Source organism: Pongo abelii, chromosome 20 (assembly GCF_028885655.2).
Source record: "Pongo abelii isolate AG06213 chromosome 20, NHGRI_mPonAbe1-v2.0_pri, whole genome shotgun sequence".
NCBI lineage: Eukaryota > Metazoa > Chordata > Mammalia > Primates > Hominidae > Pongo > Pongo abelii.
In genome coordinates this window covers 61,081,020-61,093,171 of record NC_072005.2, presented here as the reverse complement: position 1 = coordinate 61,093,171, position 12,152 = coordinate 61,081,020, and the positions used below count along the sequence as shown (strand labels likewise).

The 12,152-nt window shown below is 48.0% G+C and overlaps 1 protein-coding gene across 1 annotated transcript; it reads right to left on the bottom strand.

Annotated features, from left to right (window-relative positions):
• Positions 1-1,648: 1,648 nt before the first annotated feature.
• LOC100433990 (leukocyte immunoglobulin-like receptor subfamily A member 3) lies at positions 1,649-10,422 on the bottom strand. Its single transcript, XM_063719798.1, is given in 12 exon segments — positions 1,649-3,408; positions 3,557-3,595; positions 4,813-4,863; positions 6,759-6,862; positions 7,529-7,625; positions 7,628-7,918; positions 8,172-8,468; positions 8,705-9,007; positions 9,155-9,442; positions 9,631-9,666; positions 9,830-9,961; positions 10,329-10,422. Coding segments are annotated over 12 exon segments (1,869 nt in total). The 3' UTR covers positions 1,649-3,271.
• Positions 10,423-12,152: the final 1,730 nt, after the last annotated feature.

Here is a 12,152-nt window from a genome sequence, read left to right as displayed (position 1 = left end):
CTATTATGTACATAAGCACTATATATATACACACACGGTATATATGTGTGTAGATGTGTAAAGAAATGTTATACAGTTTGTATGGAAAAAGAATTCATATATATATTCGGATATATTGTATACATACACTTACTCTAGGTGTTATGTGTATATATATTTACATATTGCATACAAATACATTATGTGTGGATATATAGTATGTGTAGATGCTACTGTGCAGTATATACATGTGTGTGAGTGTATATATGTGTGTATATTAAGGAACACATACCTCAAAGCGGGGAATGCCCATATTTATGGCATACATTGCGCATAAAATGTTAAGTATTTACTGGACAAGGAAGGAAAAATCTCCAAATCTTTCTAAAAGGCTATCTTATACATTTTATTCCCAGATATGATTGTTATTTAGTTTGCAGTTAACAATAAAAACAATAAAAAGGGTAGATGAATGATATATATTTGAATTCATGATGTACTAAGAAATATTTTGCTAGATGGGTGTTTGTATTTTATACTGTTTGGATAATTATTTTACTTTTTAAGGCACGTGAAGAATTCCGTTTCCATTTTATGAAATAGAAGACCTGAGGAGATTGCCGTGGATCCAGCAAGGAATTTCTGGCAGAGGAAAGTTGACAGCAGTACTGGGAAAAATCACTGTATGAAAAACTAAGGAAGAAGGAATTAGGGCTCCTGGATGGGGTGAAGACCCACATGCAGAGCGTCTCCGAGCCCTGAGAGTGGAGCAGTGTGTTCAGGACCCTGAGTCTGCGGAAGGAATCTTCTCTGAGATGTGAGTCTATGGAATGTGTGTTGTAAGACCTGCCTTTTGTTAGTATAATCCAGCAAAAGCCCATGGGTGAGGACTCAGTTTTATTTTAGGGGATGTGGGGACAGTATATTTTCTATTCATATTTATGCAAATTTCATAGTGCTTGTCAGTCATGTAGAAGGCAGAGGCCAGTGGGTTCACATGATTCATACCCGAGAGTCTGGAGACACACGTGGGGTCTATGGGAAAGGCTGGTGGCCGGGTATGGCGGGAAGGTAATCAGCGACAGATGCCAGAGTCTCCTTGATCTTGCCGAAATCTGGCTCAAATGTTTGGCCTGGCAGAATCAAACTAGAACTTGGAAGATGCTGTATAGGTAAAACATAATATTGTAATCATTCATATTCTGTTAAGGATTCGAAAATGTCCTTAATAAGATTTCTTTATTTTAGAGGGTAGATGGTGAATGAGAACATTTCTTTATTCTAGAGGGTAGATGATGAATGATAAGATTTCTTTGGTAGATGGCGAATGGTAAGATTTCTTTATTCTAGAGGGTAGATGGGGAATGATAAGATCTCTTTATTCTAGAGGGTAGATGAGGAATGATAAGATTTCTTTATTCTAGAGGGTAGATGGTGAATGATAACATTTCTTGATTCTAGAGGGTAGATGATGAATGATAAGATTTCTTTATTCTAGAGGGTAGATGATGAATGATAAGATTTCTTTATTTTAGGGGGTAGATGGCAAACAATAAGATTTCTTGATTCTAGAGGGTAGATGATGAATGATAAGATTTCTTTATTCTAGAGGGTAGATGATGAATGATAAGATTTCTTTATCCTAGAGGATAGATGGTGAATGATAAGATTTCTTTTTTTTTCTTTTTATTATTATTATTATTATTATTATTATTATACTTTAGGCTCTATGGTACATGTGCACAACGTGCAGGTAAGTTACATATGTATACATGTGCCATGCTGGTGCGCTGCACCCACCTTCTTTATTCTAGAGGGTAGATGATGAATGATAAGATTTCTTTATTTTAGAGGTTAGATGGCAAACGATAAGATTCCTTTATTCTAGAGGGTAGATGGCAAATGATAACAATTCTTTATTCTAGAGGGTAGATGATGAATGATAAGATTTCTTTATTCTAGAGGGTAGATGGTGAATGATAAGACTTCTTTATTCTAGAGGGTAGATGATGAATAATAAGATTTCTTTATTTTAGAGGGTAGATGGCAAACAATAAGATTTCTTTATTCTAGTGGGTAGATGGTGAATGATAAGATTTCTTTATTCTAGAGGGTAGATGGCAAATAGCTGCTCCCTTTGTCCTAGAAAGTTCAGGACTATTTGATCCCTCATGTTTTTCAGGATCCTCCCTCCAAACATTCCATCCTACGCAGCAGGGTTCTACATCCTTCAAACACAACAGTGGTCTTGGACCTAGACATGTTGAACTCTTTAATGCTAGGACTCAAGTCTTCTTGCTGTTTGGGACAATTCAGAAAAGAATCAACCCCAGTCAATTTGCATAGTTTTGTCTGACTGTCACAGTTGAGTAGAAAGAAACAGCTCAACTGCTTGTCAAGATTCATTGACCTGAGGTCTTGTCTGCAGCTGGATTTCTATCCTACTTCCCTGATTTTCCTTTCATGGATCACCAACACACTGCAAATGCATATCATTGCTTTTGACATGGTGTACTTTGGTTCTGCCTGGAAAGGCAGGAAATCTGGAAGTGAGGAGCTCACAGGTCAAAGGCAGATTGAAATGTTTTCAGCCAGAATAGGCAAATCAGTAGAGACAGAAAGCACACTTGTGGTTAGCAGGTACTGGAGGGAAGAGGGAATGGGGAGTGGCTGCTGAATGGGTGTAGGGTGATAACAGTGTGTGGAACAGGATGGCAGTGATGGTTACACAATGATCTGAGGAGAAGTTACACAGGTGGCATCTGAGAAGGAGGGAACGGCTCGTAGGGTTCAGAGAGGGTGTCAGGGCATCAGGGTGGATTTATCTTTTCCTGGTTGAAATCCGATACTCTCCCACTGATTTAGTTACTGAAGCACGTTTAGAACTCTGAATTGAAGAGATGGAGCCTCAGTAAAGCACACCAGGGAGTGTGGCAATGAGGAATAAAGAAGACTGTGTTACACGCCATGGACCAGAGCACACAGGTGTGCAGAGGTGTGGACCCAACGCTGCCATGTGGGATGTAGCCTCATGTCTGGGGGTGGGAAAAGAAGAGGATCCAACCAAGGGAAGTCGACATTAATAGAGAGGAAAGGTATCACATGTTAATGGTCCTCCATGGATCACTCCAGAAAATGTCTCTGCAATCCAACACTGATTCTTCCCTCTAAAAATGATTGGCAGACAGTCCAGATAGCATCGGCCCTGAATTGTCTCCTGGAACCTCCTGGCATCATCAGATCTGTTCCCGAGGCTCCACCACTCTGAAGGGTACATTCTTCTCTCTCCTGTTCACCTCCTGGCTGCATCTTGGAGGCTTCTCTGGCTGTGCCGAGCCTCAAATAGCAGAATCCCGAGGACCACCAGGACCAAGCCAGCCAAGCCCATGCGGATGAGATTCTCCACTGTGTGATCCTGGGGGTGTGAAGCTGGGGATGGTGGGCAAAGAGACCACAGAGGTCAGGGCAGATCAACATCACCCAGGACCCCTGGATGCCCACCCAGAGCACCTCCTTACCCTTGGCAGGACCCAACCCTTGTGCCCAGCACCATAAATGAGAGCATATCTTCACTCACCAGTCTTGTTTTGTGATGGGCTGAGAGTGTTAGCTGCTCCTGAGAATAAAAACAGAGGGGAAGAGCCCTGAGCCAGCCTCTCCCCTGGGCTGTGCATTCTTATCTCCCCCTGTGTCTCCTGACATGAGTTCTAGGGAGTTCCTCAATAAACCCTTCCTGTGTAGCAGGGTTCCCTCCAGTCTCCTTATTGAATTATTTCAGATTTCTTGTCTTCTACACATCCAAACCTTGCTCCTGAGCCATTTGGGGAGGGCGTTTTCCTGCACTCTGGGAGCTCAGGATCTGCAAGGGAATACAGAAGTCACTGAGCCCTGTGCGCTGTCTGTGCAGCCAGGGACACAGGAGCACATAAGCCAATTCCCCCAGAGATGAGAGTTTCACTTATCCACCAGCTGAGGACCCAGGCTCCATGCATGAGAGGTTGGTCTGCAGGGGCTCCCCTGTGTCAGAAGCACAAAGGGGTAAAAGTCTGGGGGTGCTTCGTCTTCACACAGCCTCAGCCAGTTCACCTGGGGTTTCATCTTCCATTTAATCTCTAGTTAACTAATTCCTCATATAGGCAGTAACACCTAGAATGCGATACACATGCCCATATTCACACACACATACAAATATATATGCTAAATGGAGGTGTCTCTCAAGGTTCATAAATCAGTATTTGTTTTTATGAAGTGTGAATCTAGGTGAATCTAGACCAGGAACAAACATGTAAACACCTACCACATCAAATATATTAAGCATATGCATGAATATACATCAAATGAATTTGGATATACTTACACACATATTCAAATGTATCTTACATAACCGCACATAACTATGTATATATGTAAAACTTCAGATATTTATTTAAGATGTAGTTACATACATATTGACATTTAAAGTGAGAAATATTGGCACATAATTTAGAAATAAAGAAGTAAAATTTCCCATTGTCTTATGGTTTATACAAATTGTAGTAGTAAATTAGAGGAGATCCATTGAAAAGCAGTTAGAACAGAGCAATTTGGTAGTGAGTTAGCATGAAATACAATGAATATACTCAGAGCAGTAGCTTTCTCATGGATAGTTATCTCTTATTTTAAAAATGTAAAGGAATGAAATATTTCACTTATAAATCGTTAAAGGTTTTGAAGAATTCTTTAAATTAGAATGAGTGTAATTTTTTTAAATGTCTACCCAGGACACCCAGCTCCCCTTGACAGGACCTGACCCTCTATGTCCAGCGTCATCACCGTGAGCATCTCCTCACTCACCAGCCTTGGAGTCGGACTTGTTTTGTGGTGGGCTGAGGGTCTCAGCTGCTCCTGAGAATCAAAACAGAGGAGAAGAGACATATTCAGATGTAACTTATATAATAAATTCTATATAAGGTTATATATAACTTATATAACCTCCCTGTCAAGGAGAGATGGGTGTCCTGGGTAGACATTTAAAAAGTTATATTCAGTCCAGGCACAGTGGCTCACGCCTGTAATCCCAGCATTTTGGGAGGCTGAGGAGGGCGGATCACGATGTCAGGAGGTCAAGACCAGCTGGCCAACATGGTGAAACCCCGTCTCTACTAAAAATACAAAAATTATCAGGGCATGGTGGCGGGCGCCTGTAATCCCAGCTACTCGGGAGGCTGAAGCAGGAGAATTGCTTGAAACCAGAAGACGGAGGTTGCAGTGAGCCAAGATCGCACCACTGCACTCCAGACTGGGCAACAAGAGCAAAACTCCACGTCAAAAAAAAATTTTTTTAATTATATTCATACTAATTTAAAGAATTATTCAACACCTTTAACAATTTATAAGTGAAGTATTTGATTCCTTTACATTTTTTAAAACAAGAGATAAGTACTCATGAGAAAGCTACTGGTTTGGGTATATTCATTTTATTTCATATTAACTCATTACCAAATTGCCCCGTTCTAATTTAAATCTAAGTTAACAATTTAAAGCACTTTTTTCATATAAAAGACGTTTAGTTAGATGTTAGACTCATCCAGTGATTGGACAAGATTGGACATGAACCCACCCAGGCCCAGGGCTGAGCTGCACTGTAGCCCCTGCTGACCTCCCCCAGGTTTCCCATGCTACAGGGAGCCGCCCGGTCAGTTTCCCTCGGGCAATTGTGCTTTGAAACATCCAAACACTTCTGAAGTTCATTAAGGAAACCTCAATTTTTAATATGTATGGGAGTAATACTTGAGGTTAATGAAAAATGGATGTCTACATTGAATATATAAATTAAATCAAGGCCCAATGAAGGCGAAGTAGAATTACATATTTTTAAATAATAGGTTCATATAATTGAAATAAAAAATATAAATTTATATACTGAAGTATTGCTTTAAAAGTTTTAGTAAAGGAGAGAGCAACAATGGACAAAGGCGTATAGAAAATACAGAGTAGAAATGAGTGACATACAAGACGCGCTATGAATCATTCCCTAACTCATCCAGGGAGCAGGTGCATGGTCCCTCCTTAGTCTCCGGGTGCCCTGAGCACAGAGCCTTGGTGGGATCTGACTGTGGTGAGGGTTGAGTCCACCCCAAGCATGCTCCTTTAGAGAGAAGCACCCCAGCTGTGGGTGCCGCTCACACAGCTCCTCCTGTGCTCACCTGGTGGGCTCAAGCTCAGGGCACCCCTGAGACTAAGGAGGGGCCATGCACTTGCTCCCTGGCAAGTTAGGGAATTATTCACAGCACATGTTGTGTATCACTCATTTCTACTCGGGGTGGACTTCACGCTCATCACAGTCAGATCCCACCAAGGCCTCCTCTCTTGTCTTGAGATGGCCCAGGGACCCTGCAGGTATGGGTGAGGGGCTCATCCTCAGGGACTCTTGGAAATGAGAAATGAGAGCTGCCAAGGGACCGTCCGTCTGTCCTCTTTCCAACTCACCCTCCTCTGTTCCTCCTCCGTCAGCCCCAGCATCTTCCATGTGTCCAAGTCAGGCTGGACCCCAAATCCTGCTGACCCGACCTGTTCTCCCTCCTCTACTCTCTACTCATCACACGCCCTGCAGGACAAGGTCGGGGTGTGGGGTCCTGCAGAGCTGTGCCAGGTGTTGCTTTCAGTAGAAAATTGGAGAGATTTTGTTTTGTACATGAGACAGCGGAGAGTCTCAACCAGAGGTGATGTCTCCTGAGAATCCTGCTCGGGGAGGGGGAAAGACTCCGCTGCTCCACTCATCAATGCTGAACCTCAGACACCTCTCTCCCCTCTGAACACCACAGAGGGAACACCTGCCCCATCCCTGGAGCACCAGGAAGCCACGCAGACCACACCCTTACTGTCCACCCGCCCCTCTGCTGCCCTGGAAATCAGACCCTGAATATTAGAGGTAGCATTGAGACGAGTCTAGAAACTTCTCTTGAGCTGGGAGTGACTCGGTTTTTGTCACCCATGGGGTCAGGACTTAGAGGTTGGGATCCCCAGAGGCTCTGATTCTGAGGTGGAGACATCAGGAGGGGAGTGAGTGGGGCCTCTGTCTTCCACCCTCAGTCTAATCTCATTTCCTCTGAGGTTCACCCCCATCTCCTCCCAGCCCTCCCTGCTCTTTACCCTACTGAGAATACAAGGGTGGGAGCCAGGGGTGGGAGCTCCTATCTATTTCCACCCTCCCATGGGCTTGACCCTCCCCTGCGGACCCTCCCCCTCCACTCCCCTCTTTTCTTTTCTTTTCCTTGTTTTTTGAGATGGAGTCTCGCTCTCTCACCCAGGCTTGAGTGCAGTGGCGTGATGTTGGCTCACTGCAAGCTCCGCCTCCCAGGTTCACGCCATTCTCCTGCCTCAGCCTCCTGAGTACCTGGGACTACAGGTACCCGCCACCATGCCCAGCTAATTTTTTCTATTTTTTAGTGGAGACGGGGTTCACCGTGTTAGCCAGGATGGTCTCGATCTCCTGACCTCCTGATCCACCTGCCTCGGCCTCCCAAAGTGCTGGGATTACAGGCGTGAGCCACCACGCCCGGCCAACTACCTTCTTTTCTTAGTGTCCAGAGCTCTCCTGAGGGGCAGGGCCTGAGCTGATCCTTTGAGTTCAGAAAGGACAGGGTCAGCACCCTCACCTGAGACATGAGCTCCAGGGGCTCACTTGGGTGAGTCAGCAGGTAGGCGTTGGAGCTGATTGAGCCATAGCACCTGTAGGTTCCTGCATGGGCCGAGGTCACAGGACTCATGGTGAATTCAGCCTGGTACTTATGAGACTGGAGCTTTGATTTTAGATGCAGTGGGGGATCAGCTGCCTCATCCTTAGTCAGAAGGAAAGTGTGCATCCATCCCTGTGACTGACACAGCAGGGTCACGTTCTCTCCTGAGGCCACCGTGGGGCCCAGCTGCACTGAGAGGGAGGGTCTGGCAGGGATCTGTCCTGGAGAGAAGAAGGATGGGTGAGGGGATACCCCACCTTGTTCTGAGCTGAGACCTCCCCAGGCTTCTATCTGGGACTCTCAGTCTCTCTGTCTCTGTTTTCTCTGAGTCTCCCCTCCCCGCCCATCCCCTGTCTCTGTCTGTCTCTCCCTCCCTTGGGACCCCACCCCTCATCCCAGCCATCACCACTTGGGCTTCCCCGGCAGGGCCTGTGCAGAGCCTGGGTCCCTGACTGAACCCAATGGGCTCCTCACCTGCGATCAGGATGTCCAGGGGGTCACTGGGGGCCGACCACTCAGAGGAGAGGTTGTGTGCACCGGAGCATCTGTACTGGCCCCTGTGGGAGCGGCTCACAGGGCCCAGGGTGAAGTTGGCCTGGGAGAGCCCAGCCTGGGGCTGCCGGCCAGGGCGCTGGAGTAAGTCACGTTCTCCCTCCTTGTACAGAGCGAATCTGTCATAGCCGACATCAGAGCCACACTGGAGGGTCAGGCTCTCCCCAGGGGCCACGACAGGGCCTGGCTGCACTGAGAGTGATGGCTTCTTAGAAACACCTGGGAAAAGGTGGTCATGGTTTCCAGAAGCCGACCCTCAGGCTTCCCCACACATCCTCCCTCTCCCCCGGGGCCTCACCACTGCTGATCTTCCTGTGTCTCTGGCCCCAGGAGCCCTGAGCCCTCTCGCCCCAACATCATCCCACCTGGAGCTGCCCTGAGACGCGGCTCCTCCCCACCTGCCTGGAGACTCAGGGAAACTCAGGGAACTCCAGGCAATGCTGTGAATTTCTCACCTGGGACCAGGAGCTCCAGGAGATCACTGGGTAAAGACCACACATAGGGAGAGCGTGAGTCATAACCATAGCACCTGTACAACCACCTGCGACTCGGGCTCATGGGGCCCACGGAGAAGACGGCCTGGGACCACCCACGGGTACGGGGCTGAGAGTTCAGGCATTGTGGGTGTTCATCTTCTCCTTCCTTACACAGAATGAAGCCGTCAAATGCCACCTGTGAGCCACACTGGAGAGTCACATTCCCTCCTGAGGTCACCACAGGGCTGGGCAGGGCTGAGAGGGTGGGTTTGTTGTAGGCTCCTAAGAGAGAAGGAGGCACCGTGTTAAATGGGGCTCACACCTCCCACATCATCCCCAGGGCTGGGCTGTGAGAGGGTGACACCCCTGAGAGCTGATCCCCTTCCTGAGGGTAGAGCCTGGGACTGAGACTCCTGAGTGTCCTCTCACCTGTTACCACCAGCTCCAGGGGGTCACTGGGCTCTGACCGGCCTGCAGTGTAGCTACCGGAGAAACAGCCATACCGCCCTGCGTGTTCCCAGGTGATTGATGGGATGGGGAACTGGCCCTTCTTCACAAGCTCCTGTGGGATCCGTGTAATCCAGGGTGCTGTTTTCTTTTCTCTATATAGATGGTACTCCTGGGTCTCCAGGCTCCCCTGACACCTGAGGGTCACGGGACTCCCCTGGGTAATCACAGAGCCTGGCTCAGCCCAGAGGGTGGGCTTGGGGAGGGTCCCTGGAAGGAAATCAGAGTTCAGATTCTAAGTCATTTCCCACCCAACAGATCTCAGCTCTCAGCCCAGGACCCTCCAAACGCCCCCATTAGTCAGTCCAGAACTGCTATTCCCCATCCCCAGCTGCACGGGGGTGTCCGCTTGTCCCCAGTGAGGAGGAGGGACCTGGGACAGCTGGGGAGAGACTCACCTGCCTGCACGTGTGTCCTGGGGCCCAGACTCAGCCCTGGAAGAGAGTTCCCTGTGAGGGATTTGCCCCCTGAAGCCTGAGCAGGTCCTCCCCTCCCTGGGATATTTGTGAGCCCCTGGAGTCTCCTTAGGGACAAGAGTTTGGCTATGGGGTGAGGTCCCTCCTAGGTTAGAAGCTCCCCTCCCTCTTCAAATCTCACCGAGACAGATCAGGACTGTGAGGATTGGGGTCATGGCGTTTCCTCCCACTCTCCTGCTCTGCAGATGGATGAGCCCTCGATGCTGGCAGGACAGAGACACACAGAGAGAAATAGCCTCCCCTCCTTCCCACCCTGTGTGGACACTTGGAGGCTAGGTCCTTCTCATGGTGTGTTGTCATCTGCAGTCACACAGGAAGCGGAACTGCCCTCCCCAGGAGCCTGACTCTCATTCTTTTAGGGCTGAGGTTGGGGCAGGCACCAGGCCCTCTGCAGACATTTCAGACTGTAATGGGGTCTTTCCTGATCACCAGCCACTGTCTGTCTGGTTTCTCCTCGTCTCACTGAGAGCCAGAATGTAGCAGCAAATAGAACTGGTGACTTCCTACGTCTGTGCTTCCAGACGAGGGTAATGGAGGCTTCCCCTTCCTTCTCACAGCCTCCCCCAAGGTCTCCCTCCCTCCTTCAGCCGTCCATCAGCTCAGCGTTGTGGGGTCCTTACCATGGCAGTCATCTCTCCAGCCCTGGAGATGCTTCAGGGAAGACCCAGGTCCATGCTGCAGGCAGACTCGGATCAGCAGAGAAGCATCTCGCATCTGGCTGTGCCGTCCAGGCTGAGCTGTGTGTGGCAGTGAGCACAGAGGAGAAATGCAGGGAAATAAGGGAAGAAAAGTTGACTTCTTTCTTGACACTGGATTGTGGGTTTTCTTTCAACCAAATAGTCCCCTCTCAACTTCCCCTTTTTAAATTATTTTGCTCCAGTGTCCACTCCCTCCCGCCGGGAACAAACCTCTGAGTCTTTCCTGCCTCCTTGGTGCCCGTTGCGTCCTTAGCCGTCCCTCTGCACCTCAATTCCTGGTCAATATTTTGGGAACAATGACTTATGTTTGAGCTTTGATTTGAGGAGTTGGGGAGGGAGTTGATATTTATTTGATGACTGGTTATCATCCACTGCCTACGTGACCTTGGTTTGTAATGTCCCATCTCTGAGCCTCAGTTTCCTCCTTTGCAGATTGTTGTCATGAATCCCACTCGTCACAGTGGTGTTGGGTCAGTGGTGCCTTGGACATTGGGAGGGGCTCATTTGTGCTTGATTTCCAGACCAGGGTAAGACCTGAGGTGTTTGGGATGTGAAAGGATCTTGATGTTGGACCCCCCCAGTCTGTGTAGATGATTGATGTGTCCACTCAAGATGTCACATCTGACCCTAATGGAGAAATGTACATGAAGCATTTCTGAAATACCCAGAGCATCAATGTCATGAGCAGAAAAAGAGGTGTGGAAGTTCCCAAGTGTAGGTGGATCCACAAGAAAGAACAGAGGCCAGAGGGTCCCGGGACCTTCAAGGGGTCATTAGAATGGAGTTTTCCACCACTGAATGGAGGTGGGAGAGGAACCTCGGGGTCTGCAATGACAGTGACGGCCTCACGGCTCCAGACCAAGGTGGGAGGCTGTGTCCTCCAGCTACACCTGAGGCTGGAGTGGACCCCAAGCAGCCCAGAGGAATTCCATCAAAGTAGTGCACCAAACCGTCCAGTGATAGAGCTGCTGGGATTCCAAAGAAAGAAGCCCTAAACACCAGGGTGTTCATAGAGCATTTGTTAGAGGGACTTCCATAGAGTGGGCCCTGCAGCACGTCCTGGAGGTAGACAAGACAACACTGGATGTTCTATCCAATGCTTTAACCTAAAATAACAAAACAAAACAAAACAAAAATCTAGAGAAAATTATCTCTAAGTACAGTTGTTCCTTGGTGTACAAGGGAACTGGCTCCAGTCCATGGCCCACATGTCACAAAACCCGCCCGTACTCCAGCCCTGAAGCTGGCTCCACTGGACCATGTATAGGGAAAGTCTGCCATTCGTATACACAGGATTTGCATCCCACAAATGCCATAGTTACGATCCCCGTTTGGTTGAAGAAAGTGTGCATACAAGAGACCCAGGGAATTCAAGGCTGCGTTGCTCCAGAGTCACCTGGATTTTGCATGTATTTGGGAATGAGAAGCAAAGATTACAATCTGGAGTGCATGGCATGGCAAGACACAGTGTGTCCGGAGAGGGAAGTGTGATGTTGTGATACACACTGGTTTTCACCCTCGGTTCCTGGCTCATAACTCCATAACACTGGTTACAGTCTTTTGTTAGAGTGTTGGCTGTGCTGGGCCTCAGGGGAGGCCTCTGACCTCCTCCTGCCCTTCCTTTACCTGCCCAAGGCAAGACTCGAATGTCCCTGCCTTTCTGATGGTGGCTCTTAAGACCCTCCCAGAAGACGGTCTCAGCCTGTTCCTTGTCGGAGGAAATGCTGATGTCATGAAGCTCCATAA